The following is a 21,371-nucleotide window of genomic DNA, read 5'->3' as shown; positions in this document are numbered from 1 at the left end:
AGTCTTCTCCACCCCTTGCACCAGCAGGAATCAAGTGTATCAGGCCCTGTGGTAGCATAGTGAGCTCTCTGCCACCACAATATCATGGCCTCACTCTTGTGACAGAAGGGCTGCCCAGGGCTTCCTGTGCTTCTGCAGGGCCAGTGATGTTGGATCTCTGTAGATGCAAGATGTGGGGAAGGTTGCAGTCTGGTAGGGCATGTAGAGCAGAGCAGAGACCCTTTGCCTAAGACTGCAAGATGAGCCCCTAGCCACAGAGAAAGCCACTCCACTGCCGAATGGCTTCCGCCTGGGGATGGCTGCCACACTCCCAGCTAGTGAGTGAGAAAGCTAGGACAGTGGGGTTGCCTGCCCTGCCTGAGGACTGGTGACACCTGATCCCCGCAGACACAAGGTGTGCGTGGGATTTTTTTTTTTTTTTTTTTTGGTCAAATTTCAGTGTGTCAGCTGAAATTGATGTTTACTGTCATCTATCAGATTAAATTGAATCCTGCTGAGGCAGTGTATATGCAGTTTCCTCCAGGGGCAGAGTCTCCTCCCGACTTGCTAGCTGCCTAGGGATTTGTATTAATTTCCTACAAGATTTAGTTCTTGTAGGAAACCCTGTAACTCCCCTGTGGAGTCAGAATACAATCCTTAGCCCATAAACATACATATAAGACTTATAAAGCTGATACAATAACTTTTTATTATTCCATGTATCCATAATATCTTTTCTTGGACTACCTTCTGTTGGTGAGAGAGGCAAGCTGTATATTTCCCATATCTAAAAAAGAGCGCTGTATAAGCTTGAAAGCTTGCCTTTCTCACCAGCAGAAGTTGGTCCAATAAAAGATATTACCTCTCCGATCTTGTCTTGCTAATATCCTGGGACCTGCATGGCTACAACAACCCTGCATATATCCATAATATCTGTCACATTAAGTACCTATCCCCTGGAAATATCAATAGATAAAACTCCTGAGACATATCAACGGGGCATGAAAGATCAATGGAAAAAGTTTTTATGAAATCTCTTAAGGATATTTGCAAGTGTACAAAAATACTGAATTCATCTTCTATGTTTTTAGAACTGATCACACTGTAAAAATCTTTGATCGTCATGGTCAGAAGAGAAATGAAATTAATTTACCAAGGTAAGAACTAACACGGGTTTGGAACATGTTCTTAAACAAAAAAAACACGCACACTTTTAATGGCACATACATACATATAAGTAATATGTGGAAGATGCATTTCTGAGGCAAAACTGAATTCATAATACAATAGCCATGAAAGATCAGGAAAAAATTATATATATCCTTGTATGTAAAACATTCTTTAACTATACTTTTCATCAAAAGAAGGGTAGAGATGATAATTTTAGGACCCCACATAAATAGCTCATCGCTAAAATATATAAATGTATAATAAAAGTGACAAGCTAAAAAGATTTAAAATACAAAAAAAAATTATTGCAAGTCCAAACTTCATCTCAAAAACTGTATAAAAGTACTTTCTTCACCTCGGTTCTGTCTCACAACATCTACTCATGTCAACAACCCCAAACTGTTACCTTATTTATTTTCTATTCCATTCTAGTCTGGTTCCATTTTAATTAAGGTGGCCTCCTGCCCTCTGTATAGCTTCTCCTTCCTCCAAATGTTCCTGAGTACCTACATTTATCTCTTCTTAGCACCGTCTTTTCATCCATGCATTGAGACCTTGACATTCCCTCTGCCTAGCTGGACCTGTGTATGGAACTCAAAGCACTTCAGAAAAAGCTACCACTGATGCCCTGGATCTATGCCTTCTATCTAGTATTCTAAATTTAGCTTCCAGGACCTCTCTCCTACATCTCTCTACATCATTGGTACCAGTACATACCACGACCACAGGCTCTTCCCCAGTGCTCGCTTGCAGTTTGGTTGGATATCTCATGATGTCTGCAACCTTTACACCTGGTAGTGAAGTCACCAAGCTGTTCTCATGGTCACCAACTATCTACTTTTCTCATGATCAGTCTCCTGTCACCACAGTCAGTCTTTGGGTATGTCTACACTGCAAAATAACTTCTGTGGCAGCAGTCTAAGCCTGGGTCAGCTGACTCAGCTTTGTGCTACATGGCTAAAAACAGCAGTGTACACATTCCTGCTCACCCTGAAGCCCAGGCTCTGAGACCCTCTTCTCCCTTCCGTGGTTTCAGAGCCCAGGCTCCAGGCCAAGTGGGAACATCTACACTGCAATTTTTAGCACCATAGTGCAAGCCCAATTTGACCTCGACTTTGAGACTTGTTGCTGCATTTTTTGTTGCTTGGGTTTTTTTGGCTGCAATGTAGAGGTACCTTTGCTCTCCCCACTGTAATTCAGTCCCCTGGAATGACCTTCTCAGTACATGAAGAGCTGTCAGTCTCCACTATCTCAGTCAGAAGAAGACTCCCATCTAAGGGGGTATGTTCCTCCATTCCACCTTGGTGCCCCTTCCACTATGAGTCTGGCTTCCTCAACTGGACGATTGGGGAAGTCAGTTCTGAGGTGAGCCTACTCCAGTGTCCCTATATGCAGAGTCTATAAACAATTCCATCTGTCTCTGCTCTTCCAGTTCAGCAGCTCTGTGCTCAGGATGCTGTACATGGGCTCTGATGGCCATGAGCTGCTTGTATTGGGTGTGTATGTATGCCACTTGGTCACAAAACAAATATTCATACATACATTCATAATAAATTTGTTAGTGGCCTCCCTGGCTAGTCTGCTGCTCATTTACTGCCATAGCTAACTGGGTTTTAACTCTGATTAGAACTCAATTTAACTTTGTTGTGGTCTGTTAATTATTCAAGGAAAAGGTTTTATTATTATTCAGATTTTAATTCCTCAGTCTGCCAGGCGATAACAGTTCAATTTAGAGCTTTCTTGCCCTTTGTTACTGACTACCACTCAATCCAAGCTCCCTTGTGCTCAGTCACCCTGAGAGGCACCAGATGATGCGTACACTGCAAAGAGATATCCATAGTTGGCCCATGCCAGCTGACTCGGGTTCTTCTGGCTCAAGCTGTAGGGCTATTTCATTGCAGTGTAGACTTCCAGGCTCAGGCTGCAGTATGTGCTCTGGGACCCGCCCATCTCATAGGGTCCTAGAGCCGAAGCACCAGTCAGAGTCTAGAAGTCTACACTGCAGTTAAACAACCTCTTAACCTGAGCTCCGTGAGCCTGAGTCAGCTGGCCTGGGCCAGCCCCAGGTGTCTAATTGCTGTGTATACATTCATTAATTTTTTAGCTCTGTAGATGCATCTACCCTGAACAAAGGTTGAAGGCCTTAGCACCTCCAAAGGCTAAGATTTTGTCAAGGATATTTTTAGTAAAAGTCACGGACAGGTCATAGGCAAAAAAGGAAAAATTCACGGAAACCCCGTGACCTGTCCGTGACTCTTAGTAAAAATATTGGGACAAAATGGGAATCTGTGGATCTCCACAGGGCTGAAGGGGGGCAGCTGCGCAGGGGCTAGGAGCTGCCTGCAGCAGCTAGTGGCTGAGGGGTGCTCCTGCTGCTGCAGCTCTGGGGGTCCTCAGCTGCCCGTGGGGGCTGGGAGCTGTGGGGTGCCCCAGCTCCCGGGTCAGCCTAAGCTCGGGGGTTCCTCTGCCGCTGCCCAGGAGCTTGGGGGTTTTGCTGCCGCCCGTGACCTCAGTGACTAAATTGTAACTTATTAATGATTATTTCAGTCTCCTGAAGTCTGGTTTCAAAGAATCTAGTATTACACCTACCTCAAAGAGCCTGACTCTAGGGCTATGTCTACACTGTACAGCTTACAGCAGCAGAGCTGTGTTGCTAAAGCCTTGCCGCTGTAAGGCATACAATGTAGGCGCTTTTTGTCGGCAGGAGAAAGTTCTCCTGCCGACAAAATAAACCCACCCCCAACAAGGGGCAGAAACTTTATCGGTGAGGAGTGTCTCACGCCGACAAAGCATTGTTCATGTTGGCCCTTTTTGTCTGTAAAACTTTTGTTGGTCAAGGGGGTGGGTTTTTTCACACTCCTGAGCAACAAAAGTTTTACTGACAAAAATGCAGTGTAGACATAGCCTAAATCTGAGTGTCTTTTTAATATTAAACTTGAACCTAATTTACAATCTGACTACTTGATTGGTTGCTGTAGAAGCAGTTAAATAACAGCAGTTTCAACCATGGCAATTAGTTGCTGCCCTGAAACCAGACTGCAGTTTTTTTCGCCAAGAATAACAACCCAAATTGAGTATAGGTGTCACAGTTACAGGACTAGCTATACATTTTGTCCTCTTTGTGGTCTCTCGGAGTATCTCCTCTCAGGTGTCAGACCTCCACCTATTCTGGGGTAGAATTCCACAGTTCTCCCACTCTTCCACCAGGCCTTGGGCTACAGTACCCTGAGTATCAACTGTGCAGGTCTGACTCTGGTTCTTCTCTTTGGGAGTCTGTGAACAGAATACCTCCTTAAAACAAAAGTATTAGTTTTTTTCAGTGGGAATAAAGTATTGAGAGGAAAAAGGATTTTAAAACAACAAATAGTTTAATGCATATCTGTCCAACCTAAAGGCGTACCATCCCCTGAGGTAGTTCTATGCAGCCTGACTTTTTTTCAGACACCACAGCAGTTCCTGTGTGCTTGGTTCCCCTGAACAACTCCCCAACCGTTCTCCCCTCACTCTTGAGAATGGTCCTTTTTAAGCTCCATAGTCCTTTTGATGTTTTGGTTCCCAGGCCTTGGCCCTGCTTGTCAAAAGCAGTTATGTAAGTTGGCTGGAGTCAGGAAGTAGAATCTTCAAAGCTAATAGTTCAGATATTGTCTTTTAACAACCCATAAGTGTTTACTGAAGGGTGTCTTATATTGAGCCATTGTTTCCTTATCAGCTTGTTTTTCCTGACAACTGCTCTACTAAATTAAATCAACATATTAAGTAAAAATCCCAGTAACCAGGTCAATATACAGTAATCAGAAACGATTACAGAGCATCTCCACTTCTGTCACATAGGGTTCAAGCAAAAGCAAGGACACTTACCTGAAGGAAGCCCAGCTCAGTCCAAATGGTGATGTGGTCACTCTGTCTGTTGCCTTCTAACTCTGCCTGGGACCTCTTCTCTCTTGAGAACTGAATTCAGAATCCCAAGTTTACTCTGTTCAAATAGAAGATGTCATAAGCGCCATCTCTTGAATTATATTTCTCATTTTCTCTTGTCCATTTGGCTCTGTTCTTATGTACATTCCACACAAAGATGGACTACAAGCCGTCAGGAACAGTATCCCCGATACTGTCACGGCTAACCTGGTGGCTGAACTTTGTGACTTTGTCCTCACCCATAACTATTTCACATTTGGTGACAATGTATACCTTCAAATCAGCGGCACTGCGATGGGTACCCGCATGGCCCCACAGTATGCCAACATTTTTATGGCTGACTTAGAACAACGCTTCCTCAGCTCTCGTCCCCTAATGCCCCTACTCTACTTGCGCTACATTGATGACATCTTCATCATCTGGACCCATGGAAAAGAAGCTCTTGAGGAATTCCACCATGATTTCAACAATTTCCATCCCACCATCAACCTCAGCCTGGACCAGTCCACACAAGAGATCCACTTCCTGGACACTACGGTGCTAATAAGCGATGGTCACATAAACACCACCCTATATCGGAAACCTACTGACCGCTATTCCTACCTACATGCCTCTAGCTTTCATCCAGATTATACCACTCGATCCATTGTCTATAGCCAAGCTCTACGATATAACCGCATTTGCTCCAACCCCTCAGACAGAGACAAACACCTACAAGATCTCTGTCATGCATTCTTACAACTTACAATACCCACCTGCTGAAGTGAAGAAACAGATTGACAGAGCCAGAAGAGTACCCAGAAGTCACCTACTACAGGACAGGCCCAACAAAGAAAATAACAGAACGCCACTAGCCATCACCTTCAGCCCCCAACTAAAACCTCTCCAACGCATCATCTAGGATCTACAACCTATCCGAAGGACGACCCATCACTCTCACAGATCTTGAGAGACAGGCCAGTCCTTGCTTACAGACAGCCCCCCAATCTGAAGCAAATACTCACCAGCAAGCACACACCACACAACAGAACCACTAACCCAGGAACCTATCCTTGCAACAAAGCCCGTTGCCAACTCTGTCCACATATCTATTCAGGGGATACCATCATAGGGCCTAATCACATCAGCCACACTATCAGAGGCTCGTTCACCTGCGCATCTACCAATGTGATATATGCCATCATGTGCCAGCAATGCCCCTCTGCCATGTCCATTGGCCAAACTCGACAGTCTCTACGTAAAAGAATGAATGGACACAAATCAGACGTCAAGAATTATAACATTCAAAAACCAGTTGGAGAACACTTCAATCTCTCTGGTCACTCGATTACAGACCTAAGAGTGGCTATCCTTCAACAAAAAAGCTTCAAAACCAGACTCCAACGAGAGACTGCTGAATTGGAATTAATTTGCAAACTGGATACAATTAACTTAGGCTTGAATAAAAACTGGGAATGGATGAGTCATTACACAAAGTAAAATTATTTCCCCATGGTATTTCTCCCCCCCACCACACCCCCCACTGTTCCTCTGATATTCTTGTTAACTGCTGGAATTAGCCTACCTTGCTTGTCACCATGAAAGGTTTTCCTCCTTTCCCCCCCCTGCTGCTGGTGATGGCTTATCTTAAGTGATCACTCTCCTTACAGTGTGTATGATAAACCCATTGTTTCATGTTCTCTGTGTGTGTATATAAATCTCTCCTCTGTTTTTTCCACCAAATGCATCCGATGAAGTGAGCTGTAGCTCACGAAAGCTTATGCTCTAATAAATTTGTTAGTCTCTAAGGTGCCACAAGTACTCCTTTTCTTTTTGCGAATACAGACTAACACAGCTGCTACTCTGAAACCTGTTCTTATGTACTATTTTTCTTTTTTGCCTTCTTGTATTTTTCTGCACTCTTGTCTAATAATAATGACAAAACCACCCAGCTCTTATTCAGTGCTTTTCATTTGTAGATCTCAAAGGAGGTCAGTATCATAATCCCCATTTAACAGATAGAGAAACTGAGGCACAGAGAGAGATGGTGACTTGCCCAAGGTCTCAGAACAGGACAATGACAGAGCTGGCAATAGAATCCAGATCTCCTGAGTCCCAGTCAAGTGCTGTGTCCCCTAGGTTACGCTGCCTCTAGTGGCTTTCCTTCCCATTTATTCCTCCTGCTCACTAGAATGCTGCATGCTGCTGTGGTTGGGGATTGAGACATCCATTGAAGTTTCTTGCAGGAGACTACATTTACTATCATGCTAAATTCAGGCAAGTGGGAGAAAAGAAGATAAAAGGTTGAACTGGTGGGTTGCTGATTTAGCCTGCAGCCTGGTATGCATAAAGAGCTTCTTATTAGGAGCTACTAAGTGAGTAGGAAGGGAAAGCTGCTAGCTTTTCAAGAAGCCACCCCCTGTTTTACTGGAAACTATAGATGTACTTGCCTAGAATGCAGAGCAAAAGCACAATTCACATTGGATCTTAGGCTTCAAAACAAATTATTTTTATAAAATAAATTTTATTTTGACTTCTCGGGCAGTCAGACTTCTTGTTTTTTTCACTCAAAGCACGTGCAATAGCTTTAAATACTATTTTTTGCATAGCGTACATTTTTAATCAAAGAACAATGGTTGAGAGATAAGGTCCATGGCAGAAGAGTGTAAAAGACAATTTTTCAGACAATTAAAAACCAAAGCATGTTGAAGCATTCATTACAGCAAAAGCTGTGTTCCGTGGGTTTTTGCAAAGATTAGACACAGCATTTTTTTTATATGCATTAGTTTTTACATATTTAATTGACAAATGTCCCTCTGGCAGCCAAACAGTAAGTTATTTCCCATACTAGCAGATGGAGTCTAGAACATGTAACCAGATGTGTGCTATTCATTATGAGTTGCTTGCCTTTTGATTAGAGATGTGCAAATGGTTAATATAATATTCAGAGTCTATCCAAAATCAGGGTTGGTTCAGGTTCCGTTGTGTTCACACAAATCTACCTTGATATGCATGCCAGGGCTGCTAACATTTATACAAACACCTGTGTACCAGAATCCATCCTTTTGTTGTCTTCGGGGATGCAGCTGGGCTCCTGGAACTGAGTGGCTCACTCTGCCCTCTCTGAGACTGTAAGGGGCACTGAGGGTGTGTCTGCATTGCAGCTAGATGCTGCAGTTAGACCTGTGCCAGCTGACGTAGCTGTGGAGCTGTTTTATTGCAGTGTAGACATTTGGGCTTGGGCTGCAGCCTGAGCTCTGGGACCCTCCCACCTCACAGGGTCCTAGAGCCCAAACTCCAGCCTAAGCACGAATGTCTACACCACAGTTAAACAGCCCCTTAGCCTGAGTCGGCAGACACAGGCCAGCCAAGGATTTTTAATTGCAGAATTCCTCCAAGAGGCATCTTTCTTCTGCACAGTCTCTAAGGATTTTTTCATTATGATCCATTGTCTCTTCCAGCTCTAATAAGAGCCTTTGGTGCCCAACCCTTCTCTGCACTAGTGCAGTAGGAAAATGTACCCAGTGCATAAGCAGAGGTGTTTATAATCCTTAATTATAATCTTTTAAATCTCATAATCTTTTAAAATCTCTAGTAAAGTTTATTTTCTTCTTTCTCTCTGTTTCTTAAGCAACTGTGTTGCTATGGACTGGGATAAAGATGGGGACACCTTAGCCATAATTGCTGACAAATCTAGTACTGTTTATCTGTGGGATGCCAACACAAACAAAACAAGCCAGGTGGACAGTGGCATGAGGTAAGAAAAACTCTTCTTGTAAAATGCATGTCAAGAATCAGATTAGTACAGTATGCCCTTCTTGGTGCTATATTCTAAACCCATTGGGAAGCTGAAACTAATGCAGAATGCAGCAGCCTGCTTCTTAAGTGAGATATGTTGCCACAAGGACATTACACTGGTGTTTTGTAGCCTTAATTGGCTTATTTTGTAGCCTTAATCTGCAGGATTCAAGGTAGAGCATTTCTGTAGGGTTTGGTCTATAATGGCCTTGACCAGTCTACTTGAGAAATTACCTCTCCCCACGACATGTGCTACTACCAAAATTGGGATCAATAGAATCACTTGATCTGGAATCCATTCAGTTTAAAAAAGAGGCTGCTACTGGGAAGGTGCTTTCCCTAAGGGTTCCTCAACTTTGGAACTTGTTTCCCACACCTGGGTTCTAAAAAGGATGAATCTCTTGACCTTCAGGTGTATTGCAAAGATCTTTCAATACAGCTTTTGTGGATAAGGTATTGCTGAAGGGCAATATCTAACCTTGTTGGTGTAAAGATTAGCTGGTCATTGTTAGTATATGATGGAGTTTGCAGCTGGATTTTTTTTTATGGTATGATTTGTGGTTTTTAAAGAATGTCAAGAGTGCCTAAATCCTGAGAGAGTCTCCATCTATTATTAGTTATATAACAGTAGCACCCATAATGTGCTCAGTACTTTTGAAGCACATACGATAATAAAATCCCTGCCCCAAAGTCATTCATCAGCAACAGAAAAAATGTTTCCCTCTTCGCATGACTTATCAGAAACTTGATCCTGATTAACAGTCACAGACTCTGAATGCATCTTATTTTGCTCGCTGTTACTTTTCGTCCATCCAATCTACCTAGCTGGGATGTGAGCAGCCCCGTTACAGAAATATCTATTCCTTTAGTACTTTTGCTTCTATTACCATTTGTTATGTTCTTCATGTTTATTACTTTTTAAACTAATAATAAAACAGACAAAATATCCCTCAAGGGCATTTACATACATCAATTCTAAAATCCAATTACATGAGGGAGATTGTATCCGTAAGGAAGCCATACCTAATTGCATACAACAATATAAATGCAACAGAAATATCAGTACTTGGGCTTGGCTGACAGGTTAGGCTGCAGGGAGATTGAAATAATATTATCTTTTTACAAAATTCAGTTAAGATATTAGCTTTTTGTATTAACTCTTAAAAAAATCACACAAAACACAGCCTTCTTCTGTCTGAAACTCAACGCAAAAATAGCTTCTGCTAAGTTTCTTACTACGTTCCATAGTTTGTCAATCAAAGAACCATTATCTACCATGTGAATACAGTCATGTGATCAGTCCCAACTACACCATTAAAATACAAAAAAATTTCAGAAAAGCACCATCTTTTAAAGCATTTCTTAGAAATTTGTTGTCAACTTGATTATCTCTGATATATTTGAAAGTATATCAAGGATGCTTAGAGCTTATGGACAGATGCCAACTTTTAGCATTTGTATACGTTTAAATATTTAAACAAACCAGCTCCTCCCCCCTTCATCGCTATTTTGTGAATGCTTAAGCAAGTCTGAAAGTGGCAAACTCACCCTAAACAAATGAATTAAAAAGTTTAGCTCAGGTTTACACAACACTGTGCAAATACAAAACAAATAATTGTAGTTACCTATGCGATTGTTTTTTAAATTTAAAAGAGAATCTCACTGATATGCCATATAAGATGATTTTATTGTGTTTTTTAATATTTCAGAGACCAGATGTCTTTCTTGCTTTGGTCCAAAGTTGGAGCCTTGCTTGCTGTTGGAACAACCAAGGGAAACTTGCTTATTTATAACCGACAGACTTCTCGCAAGATTCCTGTCCTTGGTATGTACTATACTGAATTCATTGGGTTTGTATGTTTCTAACTGACAGCAAAATTTTACTCATAGTGTTAAGATTCCTTTGTATAAAATAATAATAAAATAAAATAAAAATATAATAATCTATAACTGTAACTTCAAAATGTACCCTTGTTCAAATGGCTACTTTTGTTTTATTATTCTTACTAGAATGGTTTCTTATAGAATACTTTGTAACACACCTCTGTGATGACCTAGTGGCAAAGTTCTGTGCTGCCATGTGGGAAACTTGGGTAAAATAGTCTCCCTTGCTCCACAGGCCAGAAAATTGTGTGTGGAATTTTTCATGTTGATACACTATCTTTCCTATGGTATATTTGAGGAGAAACATCAATAAACTTCAGAGTCCCATTTAGGCAGGAAAATGGAGGCTGCAGTAAACGGCTTGGGAGGTTTGATACAAATCAAATGGGAAGATGAGAAGTTCCTTTAGGTTCCATAAAGATACAAAGGCTTCCCTCTCAGGGATTTTTTTTTTAAACAAGAAACAAACTTTGATAACAAATATTATCCACTGCCTATCATGCCTTCTTGAATAGTCACCATGTCAGTTTTTTGTTTCACACCCTAATTATTTTCTAAAAATTTACATACTTGAATTACATTAATCTTCCCTTTAATTTTTTAATGTTTTTTAAAATATGTGTATTGTAGGGCTCAAACCTGCATAGGCTGGGTTATGAATTAGAGGCCACATTTCCATCTCTAATTTTGTATGTTTTTTTTTATACGTATAAATTTGTTGTATATCTGTTTTTCAGGTAAACACACCAAGCGGATCACTTGTGGTTGCTGGAGTACTGAAAACCTGCTGGCACTAGGTAGTGAAGACAAAATGATAACTATTAGCAATCAGGAAGGAGATACTATAAGACAGGTAATAATAGCAGCATCTTTATCTAACTGTTATACTTAGGTAATGATCCTGGGGCAAGATTCTGTACTGATCTCTGAGAGTCAGAACACTGGACTCTCAGCCCAGTTGGAGTGGATGCTAAAGTGGCTGTAAGTCATCTTTGCATGCTCCAGGGCTGGAGCATGATGTCAGCATACTTTGGGGCCTGTCTCAGTTATAGCAGCCTCTTTGGGTTGCCCTATGGGCTGCAGACTCTGCAGTGCTGCATGTTATGGGCCTGCCCCTGAAATGCTGCTCACCACCTCTGCCTTGGTTTATCCCCTATGCCAGGGCTTGCAAGGGGTCTTTGGAAAGCAGCCTTATGGCTGTCTTCCACAGTGTCTGTACCAGGGGAATTCTTCCTTGGCCAGATACAGGCTTTTAGGGCACCTTTACGATGCTCCAGCCCTTTTACTCTTTGTAAAGTGCCTGGAGTAGGGATGAGGATCTTGCCCCTGAAGTGTAAGGTAGACCTTCATTACCCCTTATGAGATGCTGATTCCCTTCTTCCCTCTGATCAGAGAGTTCTAAGTGTTTTCTTATGTAAATTAGAATCCTTGTGGGCAAAGGCAGTTTTTGGATATGCACATCATTTTATAGAATTCACTTAATTTCAAACAGTAGAAACAGTGATTCATTGAATACATTATTTAAGAGCAGACTGAAATCTTATTTCTTCAAATGATTGCAGACATTTCTCCTAGGTGTGCACACGCCCAGTGTAGTTAATCTGGAGAACTTTGCTTAGCACTCCCTTTTGGGGTGACACTCACTCCCTTTGGCCTTTCATAGCCCCTCCCATAGCTATTTAAATACAGCGGTGCCCTGTCCTCCCTCAGTTCCTTCTCACTGCCTGCAGATTGAGTTGGAGAATTCTGTGTGGTATCAAATATCATGTTTTCTATCACAGTGCTTTCCTATGATCTTGTTTATGTAGTTAGTTATAGTAGTGCCTTTAGGATTTAATTAATTAGTAGTAGTTAGTTAAGTAGGATTTAGCCTAGTATGATGCCCTCACCAGGTTTTAAACACCGCCTGTCATGTGGAGTGGCTGTCTCTAATAGTGACCCCACATTCCATGTTTATTGTGCCTTGGGGAAGGGCACATTAAAGAAAAGTGCTCCACCTGTAAGTTGCTCAAAAAGAGAACCTAGGTGGCTAGAGACTTGCAACTGAAACAAATCTTTATGCCTGCTTCGGTGCTGGGAACCTCTGCAGATTGAATAGAGCTGGGCCATATATCCACTCACTGGTACTGAGTCAAGATCAGTTGGACACCATACTGTCAACTACAGTACCATCTGTGGGCATCCATTGAGTCTGGTATCAACAACATCAGTGTCGTCACCAACTGTTTCCATGCCACTGATGTGTCAGGTAGCACTGGACTTGCTAGGCTTTTCTAGTTCCTGATTCTCTCTCAATACAGGAACATTCAGCTGCAATGGCTTCTTCTGTGCCCTTGCAGAATTGTCACCATTATTATCACCATTTTCGGCACCATTTTCCATCATTCCTGAAAGTCTTTGATTCCTCCTGGGGATTACCATCTGTACAGGGATCCACATTGATCCTGCAGTAAGGACAGAGGCTCTTGGCCCCCTACATACTGGCCACCAATGCTGTTTACTTATCCTAAATGGCCTCCTTGGAATCCTTAGGATGTTCCTCAATCTGCAAGGTCCTGACCTTGGCTCAGTCCAGGTCACCAATCCCCTCGGTAGTGTCCCTTCTTGAGCCACCTATACTGCAGACACAGACCAAGGTTGTTCCCTCTGAGCTGATTCAGCCTGAACCATTGTAACAGGTACATGTGTTGCCGCAGGAGATCTCCATTGGTTCTGCTCTCTTCCTCTTTCTCCTCACCTGATGATTCCATAGTGCTGGATTTCTCCTCTTTTGTGCCTGAGAATTTTAAATCCTTTGAAGATCTCCTGAGGCAAATGAGTTTGCTCAAGTACATCAAATTGGTGGGCATTCGCCAGTCCTCAGCTCCAGGAATGGTAGTTCTCCTAATAAATGAAGTACTTTTGGAACTCACAAAGACTTTGTGTCATACCCCAGCTTCCTTACTAACTACAGCAAAACATACTGACAAAAGGTATTATGTACCCATGTGGGGTTTTGAGTGCTTCTTTTCACATCCAGCCCCAAATTCTATTGTTGTGATAGTGGCAAATGAGAGAGAGAGAGTTGGGAGAGATATAAATCCATGCCTAAAGACTTTGGGCTTGTCTTCACTTGAAACGCTATCATGGCTCGCTGCAGCTGCCCTGCTGTAGTGCTTCATGCTGGGAATGTGAGGGACCGGAGTGTTACCAAGCTGCTGAGAGGCAGGTGTCCAAGGGGAATTAGTACTGCAGGGAGCACCTTGGGGAGCATCACACGGCAGCCAAGCTCCATGGGCAGGGGCCGGCTCCAGAATGTGTTGTCAGCCAGTGCCAGGCTCCCTCAGGGCAGAGGCGTATCAGACACAGATCAGAGCTGTGCTGCCCACCCTGCCTGGGAGTGCCCAGCTGTGCAGAGGTGGCTGGCTCGGGGAGCAGGCAGGGAGGGCTGCCCGGTCGCCAATCAGCACCGTGGCTCCCATAGCCTGGAGAGCCAGGGGCCTGGGCAGACCAGGCGGCTCCCACCAGCTTCTGATCTGCAGGCTCCTGGCAGGAGGTGACAGTTTTCAAACTGTGGGTCACATTAGGAGGCAGAAATCTCGGGGGGCATGCAAATATGGTTGCTCGCCCCGGGCGCTAAAATGCTTTGTTATGACTCTTGGGGCTCTTGATCTGTGCCCGAAAGGCCTGGTACACACTGTAAATGACTCGAAGCTCCAGGATGTTGGTATGAAGAGAAGCTTCCTGATCTGTCCACAAACCCTGAACTTTCATTGTCCCCAGATAAATTCCCCAACCTCCTGTGAAGACATTGGTAATTATGGTCCTGACTGATGGAGGGTAGGCAATGGGAACACCTTTGCAAACATTGATCAGATGGTTTAGTGGACTGATCAAACGACTGACAATTCAGGAGATATACAACTTTAATTAGCCCTGAGGAGGATGAAGGTGCAATCTTGCATTCTGCAACATGTAATTGCATGTGGCCATATTGCCTAGCAATCTCAAGCATACATGGATTGTAGTTGATCAGTGAGAATGGAGGGGAAAAAACACAGGAGACTAATTGGTTGGAATTGTTCATTAGGAAGAAATGCCCTCCAAGTCTAGTGAGGCCCCAATTAACTTAATTTTTTGTATTGGTATTAACCATGACTGTTCAAAATCAGACCAGAAGACTGAAGAGACATAGCGTGAACTGGATGTAACAGTGGACTTGGTCTCTAGACTTGCCCTTCACTAACCAATTCTTTAGATAAAGACATGAATTCCTCTTTTTCTGAGATATGCTACTGCTAAAGTCATGCATTTGGTAAAGGGGAGCACTGACGTTGTTGATCTGCTGCTACAAATCTCAGAAACTTCCAGTGGCTTGGGGAAAATCACCATATGGAAGTAAGCATCCTGAAGATCAAGAGCAGCAAATTAGTAGTTGTGATTCAAAGTGGGAAAAATAGTTGCCAGGGTAACCATGTGGAATCTCAAGTATTTTAGGTACTTGTTAAGATTGTGGAGAATATTGGTAGTTTTCATCCCCTCCCTTAGACTTGGGGAATCAGGAAATACTATGAGCCCTGGGATCTTGACCCTGAGGGAAGAGTTTACTCAGAGGGGTGGTGGAGAGGAAAGCCTGCAGAGGGCAGAGTAGGAAGTGAAAAGTAGCCCAGTGAAATGGTAGCAAGGGTTGAGATGGTGCAGATCTCGGCTGCTGTTTGTAGGGTCCATGGGCTGGAACCCAGTGGGCAGGCCCACGTTCCCCTACTAGCCACTGGGAACGTGACATGGTTTTGCTTAGTAAGACTGCCTAGAAGGGCACCTGGACCACCTGGCCCTATGAGACTGTGTTATCCCAGAAGGGAAAAAATGTATAAGAGGAAGCACTCCAACTGCTAGAGAGGAAGAGGGGCTGCAGCATGAGCAAGTAAAGGAAGGGGCATCAGAACTAATCCCCAGATACAGCCACAAGGGAGCAACCCAGCAGTGAGTAGACCCCATGACATACACCTGAGGCCATAATCCTGGAAGAAGTGTCTGCCATGTTCAGTGCTGACTGCAATGACATCTTGCCCACCAGATGGCCCTCCACAATGAGTGTCTTAAACTCTTCCTTGGAGGATTCTGGCGGTTTATCAGTAAATTTGGACATAGCCTCCTGTGATAAATGAAAGGGAGGGCGAGTAGCTCCCTTTTATGGACACCCAGCCAGCCAGTTAGCTATAAAATTTCTTAGTAGCTGTTCTCTACTTGCTTTACCTGTAAAGGGTTAAAAAGCCCACAGGTAAAAGGAAAGGAGTGGGCACCTGATCAAAAGAGCCAATGTGAGGGCTAGAACTTTTTAAAATGGAGAAAAAAAATTCCCTTTGTCTGTCTATTGTGTTGTCTAGGAAAGAGGGGAACAAGGAGCGGTTATGCTGTGAGAAGCTTTAAGCCAGGTATGATCAAAAATAATCAGATCATACCTAGAACTACTTATTTGGAACTCCCAAATGTGTAAGTAGATAAGGAATGTTTAGAAAGACGCCATTAGGTTTATTTCTGTTTATTTCTTGGCTTGTGGACTCCTCTGTGCTAACCCCAGATGCTTTCATTTTGCTTTAAGCTGAACCTCAAGAGAGCTATCTTGATGCTTAATTTTTTTAATTGTTTCTTTTAAGATCTAGCAAAAAGCCTAAGTTCCAAATGTATTTCCTTTCTTTTTGTTTTTAATACATTCTACCTTTTTTAAGAACAGGATTGGGTTTTTATGTCCCTAAGAGGGTTGGCATATGTTGTTTAATTAGCTGGTGGCAACAGGTGATTTCCTTTGTTTTTTTCCACAGCTCTTCCCTGGAGTGGGGGGGCCGGTGAAAGAGCTTGAGGGTACCCCACAGGAAGGAATTCCTAAGTGTTCCTTCCTTGGTTCTCAAAAGGGGGTGGGGGGCAGCTTGCACTTGGGTGGTGGCAACATCTACCCATTGAAGGTCAGAGAGAAGCTGTGACCTTGGGAGTTTAATACCAGCCTGGAGTGGCCAGTATTAATTTATAAAATCCTTGTGGGTCCCCACCTTCTGCACTCATTGCCAGAGTGGGGGATCAGCCTTGACACCTCCCAATTTACAAAGTCACATTTAGATAATATTCCCTGCTGATTCGAACGATTGTAACAATGAGGTTGAACACATTTTTCTTTCCGTCAAATTTAACCACTCAGACTCTTTGGCCTGGTCTACACTAAAGAGTCAGGTCGACCCAGCTACATCACTCAAGGGTCTGAAAAATCCATACCCCTGAGCAACGTCATTAAGTTGACCTAACCCCCAGTGTAGACAGCGCTAGGTCAATAGAAGAATTTTTCCGTTGACACAAATAGTACCTCTAGTGGATGTGGATAACCTGTGTTGATGGGAGAACCTTCCCTTGACTGCCCTGCCCCAGCCCCATGGCTGCCGGGCTTGTGGTCATACAACCTGAGCTCTAAGCTTGGCGCCCAGCCCAGGCACTGGGGATAGGTGGCTGCTGGCAGGACAGACTTGCTCCCACCAGCTCTGGAAACCAAGAACAGAGCAACCCCCTAGGGCAGTGGTCCCCAGACTTTACTTCATGCCCCCCTACCACTATCCGTGCTCCTCCCCATAGAGCTGGGAGTGGGGGATGTGGTTCCGGGAAAGGGGGTGGGCTGGCTTAATGGGGAGCCCCAGCTGCTGCTGCTGCCGAGGGGATGCTGCATGTGCAGCTCCTGCTCCCCCGCCCCATTCCCTTATCCTCTTCCCTTCCCCTACCTTATCCCATCTCCTTCTTTCCCCACTGCCCCTTCCCTCATATCCTCCACTGCCCATCCCCCTTGCTCTGCCTCCCCTGCCACATAAGGCACCCTGCATATGTAGAATGGAAAGATGACCGGCACTAAGACCCAGAAGGCAGCATCCAGCTGCAGAGGCACTGTCAGCAGGAGAAACAGCTTCATACCCCCCCTCTGCTCCCCTTTGTCTTTGTTGGGGGAGGTGTCAATGCTCCCCTTACCCCTGGCTCTGCGCCCTGGGCAGCTGTCATTCTCACCCCACCCTAGTTACAGCCCTGAAGAGCCTGCTCCAACTAGCTTTGTCATGAAGCAATAAAGTTTTGGCAATTTTTGCATCAGGGAAAACATCACTCCCACAGCTGCTCACATTCCGGGTGCTCAGAATCACTTGACCAATTACCTCAGCAAAAATCACAAATGATCTGTGAAGGGCAGTATGCCACGGTCCATCTTCAGAGACTGGGGCGTTCTGACTCTTGATTGCTTTGCAACAAAAGACAAGAAGTGCTGTCAATTTTGCTCTCAAGCAGGTCTCTTTAATAGACACCTTCTTTCTGAATTGGTGATTGGTGTTGAGGTATGTCTCCCCGCACAATCCCACTTACTCCACATGTTCTCAAACTGAAGTTGGATCAAGCCAAACTGATCCTCATTACACCAGCTTGGCCAAGACAACGTTGGTTCTCTGACCTTCTCAGTCTATCTATTTGACCTTCCAGTTCTTTTCTTCTCTATCCTGACCTACTGATTCAACACCATAGTCAAATTTGGCATCCGGTGCTGAGCAGTCTGCACCTCATGGTGTGGATGCTGCATGGTTAGATGAGGAGGAAGCACTTCAGCAACTTCTGCTTAGTAGTAAAAAACCATCCTCTAGGGCTGCCTATTTGGCCAAGTGGAAAAGTATTTTGGTTTGGTCACTAGCCTGGAGAATTCAGCCAAGGCAAGCCTATATTCAGGATGTTTTTGCATTACGTATTACATTCTTTGGTCTCTCTCTCTCAGCTTGTTGAGGGTCCATTTAGCGGCAATCTTGGTGTTCCATCCTCCGATCCAAGGGAAGTCAATTTTCTCAAACTTCATGGTAGTGAGATTTCTAAGAGGAGATGTCAATTTCTTTTCACCTGTGAAAGAGGAGGTTTCTTTGTCGGACCTTAGTACTGTATTGGCTGCATTCATAGGATCTCCGTTTGAGCCCATAGCAGCCTGTTCTCTGTCGCTTCTTTGCCAAAAGATGACCTTTCTTTTGCCACAAGGAGAGCGAGTGAACTGCAGTTCACTGATGGCAGAGCCTCCATATATGCAATATTTCAAAGACAAACTGACTCTGCAGTTGTATCCAAGACTTTTGTCTTAAGGTGGTTTACTGTTTTACCTTCATCAAACAATATATTTACCTGTATTCTTTCTAAGATGGACTCAAATACAGATGAACAGCACCTTTATACATTGGATGTGAGACCTTGCTTAGCATTTTATCTGTAAGGGATTAAAGAATTTTATCCCTCAGCTTTTTGTCTCCAGAATCAGATGAAGGAGGTCACTTGGTTTCCACATGGATGATTTCCAGAAGGATCACTTCCTGCATTACAGCAGCATATGAGGTAGCTCAAATGCTTCTCCACAGACACTGGTGACTCATTCAACAAGGGCCCAAGCATCTTCTGTTGTTCTCAGTAATGTTTCTGTATGTTTTCAGTGCTGCTGTCTAGTCTTCTGTGCGTATTTTTACAAGACGCTATGCTATTTTGACTGCATCTCAGTCTGATGCCACTTAGGAAAGGCAGTCGTCCAGTTGCTGTTTAACTACAGCCCAACCCCAATTTACTGCTTGTGAATCACATGAGTGGAATATACATCTGCAATCATTCGAAGATGAAAAAACCAGTTACCTATCTGTACTGTAACTGTTGTTCTTCGAGATGTTAGTGCAGACATGTATTCCACAACCCACTTTCTGTCCCTTCTGCATTGGTGTCTCAAATCTTGATACTCAGTGTGAAGGAACTAAGGAGGGGTCGGGGTGGTGGTGCTTTTAAATAGCCTTGGGAGTGGCTAAGAGGGACCCGATGGGCACTGCTAAGCAAAGTTCTCCAGCTTCAGTGCAATGGGCATGTGCACACCTGAGTGGAATACATGGCTGCACCTGCGTCTCAAAGACCAACGGTTACAGTACAGATAAGTAGCTGTGTTTTCTTTAGCTGGACCCTAGTCTGGGGAGAGTTCAAATGAATCTGTTTTGGCTGTATTTTATATATAGTAAATGGCTTTGGAATTCATATGGGAGCAACACTATATAAATACAACAAGAATCTCCTTTTGGGTGGGTAGACGGCTGCTTGTTTCATCTCATCCACTTCAGTCTCTAAATATTCTGTTGTTAGTAAGAAAAGAAGACAGGGCTATGTTCTTTTGCTGCATGACCTCATTTGGTCATGCCACTTCAGTTACTACCCTGTCTACAAAACAACATGAAGATCTACCTGTTCATCTCTATTTAGACTTGCATCTCTAACTGCCTTTTAGACATCTAAACCTGGATGTTTGCTGGCAATTCAAGCTCAGCATGATCAAAACGGAGCCTTTGTTTGTTTGTTTGTTTCTTATTAATGAAGAGAGAATGTAGGAGTTGTGAATAAAGGGAGAATAGTGGAATTGTTTTAACATTTATGTATTTATATTGCACTAACACCCAAAATATTCTAGATAGGAAAAATGTCCTCTTACCTTATCTGTGTACTGCTTGGCACATGGTGCTACATGAATAAATAATATCTGAATCTGGACTTCCTTCTTGCAGACTTCAGTGAGATCGGATCCCAGTGATATGCAGTTCTCAGTGATGAAGACTGATGAAAGAATATCAGCTAGGGAAAGCACAGTAAGCAGACCAATTCACAACACCATTCAGCGCATCTCAGTTGTTCTGAATGTAAACAGAATGCCTTACCTGTGTCTGCCACTTCAGCATACAGTGTTACATAAAAGTTTCAGACAATGTTATCTGAAAAGGAAGAATTAATTTGATTAAAATAAACAAACTATATGACAAACTAAAGTAAAGTTGCTGTGGTATCTTTAGAAGAAGAGCTTAAAGTAATAGTAATTCTTAAACGTTTTAGACATTTAACTCTTACAATGATTAGTTTTACTCACATTTAAGAACTAAATGCTTTAAGAGGTTATGACTAGAGATGGGCTGAGGCCAAATCTTTGGATACGGACACACACACGCGCACACGCTCTCTCTCTCTCACTTCGGGGAAACTCAAATCTCTTGTTATCAGCCATTATAGGTTTTTTGGGTTTGCACTGGGGCTTGTTTTTTCCCCAAATATGTTGAGAGACAGGGTTTTGTGGGGAGGGGGGATTTATTGGTATTTTAATACTCCTAAAATAGGTGTTAGCATGAATAGTGCTTCACTTTTAGACTGAGGGCAAACAGAGAATGATCTAAATTAAGATAGAAAATAGCCTTTTTGTTTAATATTCTTGTCAATCCAAGCAAACACAAAGTATCAGACATAAAACAAATTCTTCCTTGTTTTGTTGTTATAGGTATTCTAGTAATAAGCCTCTGCTTTATGATGATCTCCACCCCTCCCTGTGTTACCCTGCATTGAGCTAGCTTCTTCTTTGTCTGATAGTAATGCTACTTACTTACTCACCAGAGAATGCAAAAAGAGAGCGTTGAAAACAGCCTTTCTTCCCCTAGAGACAAAATCTATCATCTCTGGGGATTTCCTCAAATAAGAAGCATTTATCTAGCTAGATATTAAATTGTATGTCTTCATAATTTTAAGGAAATCACTTTAAAATTACTTGAATAACTTTTAAGGAAATTTTATTACATAATTAAATATTTTTTATGTTTAGAAATGTTATC

At 43.0% G+C, this 21,371-nt stretch overlaps 1 protein-coding gene and 1 long non-coding RNA gene across 5 annotated transcripts in view; one reads left to right on the top strand and one right to left on the bottom strand.

Moving 5' to 3' along the window:
• Positions 1-21,371, top strand: part of WDR19 (WD repeat domain 19) — a 111,374-nt gene that overhangs the window by 8,661 nt on the left and 81,342 nt on the right. For all 4 annotated transcript variants that reach the window (XM_038401074.2, XM_038401073.2, XM_038401078.2 and 1 more), the window contains exons 3-7: positions 1,071-1,136; positions 8,675-8,800; positions 10,551-10,666; positions 11,463-11,578; positions 20,286-20,366. In XM_038401074.2, the coding sequence (XP_038257002.1) occupies positions 1,071-1,136; positions 8,675-8,800; positions 10,551-10,666; positions 11,463-11,578; positions 20,286-20,366 (505 nt within the window). The remainder of the gene's footprint in view (positions 1-1,070; positions 1,137-8,674; positions 8,801-10,550; positions 10,667-11,462; positions 11,579-20,285; positions 20,367-21,371) is intronic.
• On the bottom strand, positions 5,008-20,612 carry LOC119855305. Its single transcript, XR_005292823.1, has 3 exons — positions 20,436-20,612; positions 20,213-20,352; positions 5,008-5,122 (listed from the first exon to the last, which is right to left on the bottom strand). It is a non-coding gene; the product is annotated as an uncharacterized LOC119855305 (long non-coding RNA).

This window comes from Dermochelys coriacea, chromosome 4 (assembly GCF_009764565.3).
Source record: "Dermochelys coriacea isolate rDerCor1 chromosome 4, rDerCor1.pri.v4, whole genome shotgun sequence".
Lineage (NCBI taxonomy): Eukaryota > Metazoa > Chordata > Testudines > Dermochelyidae > Dermochelys > Dermochelys coriacea.
Note: the sequence above shows the minus strand (reverse complement) of the source record. Positions and strands in the feature narration are given on the sequence as shown.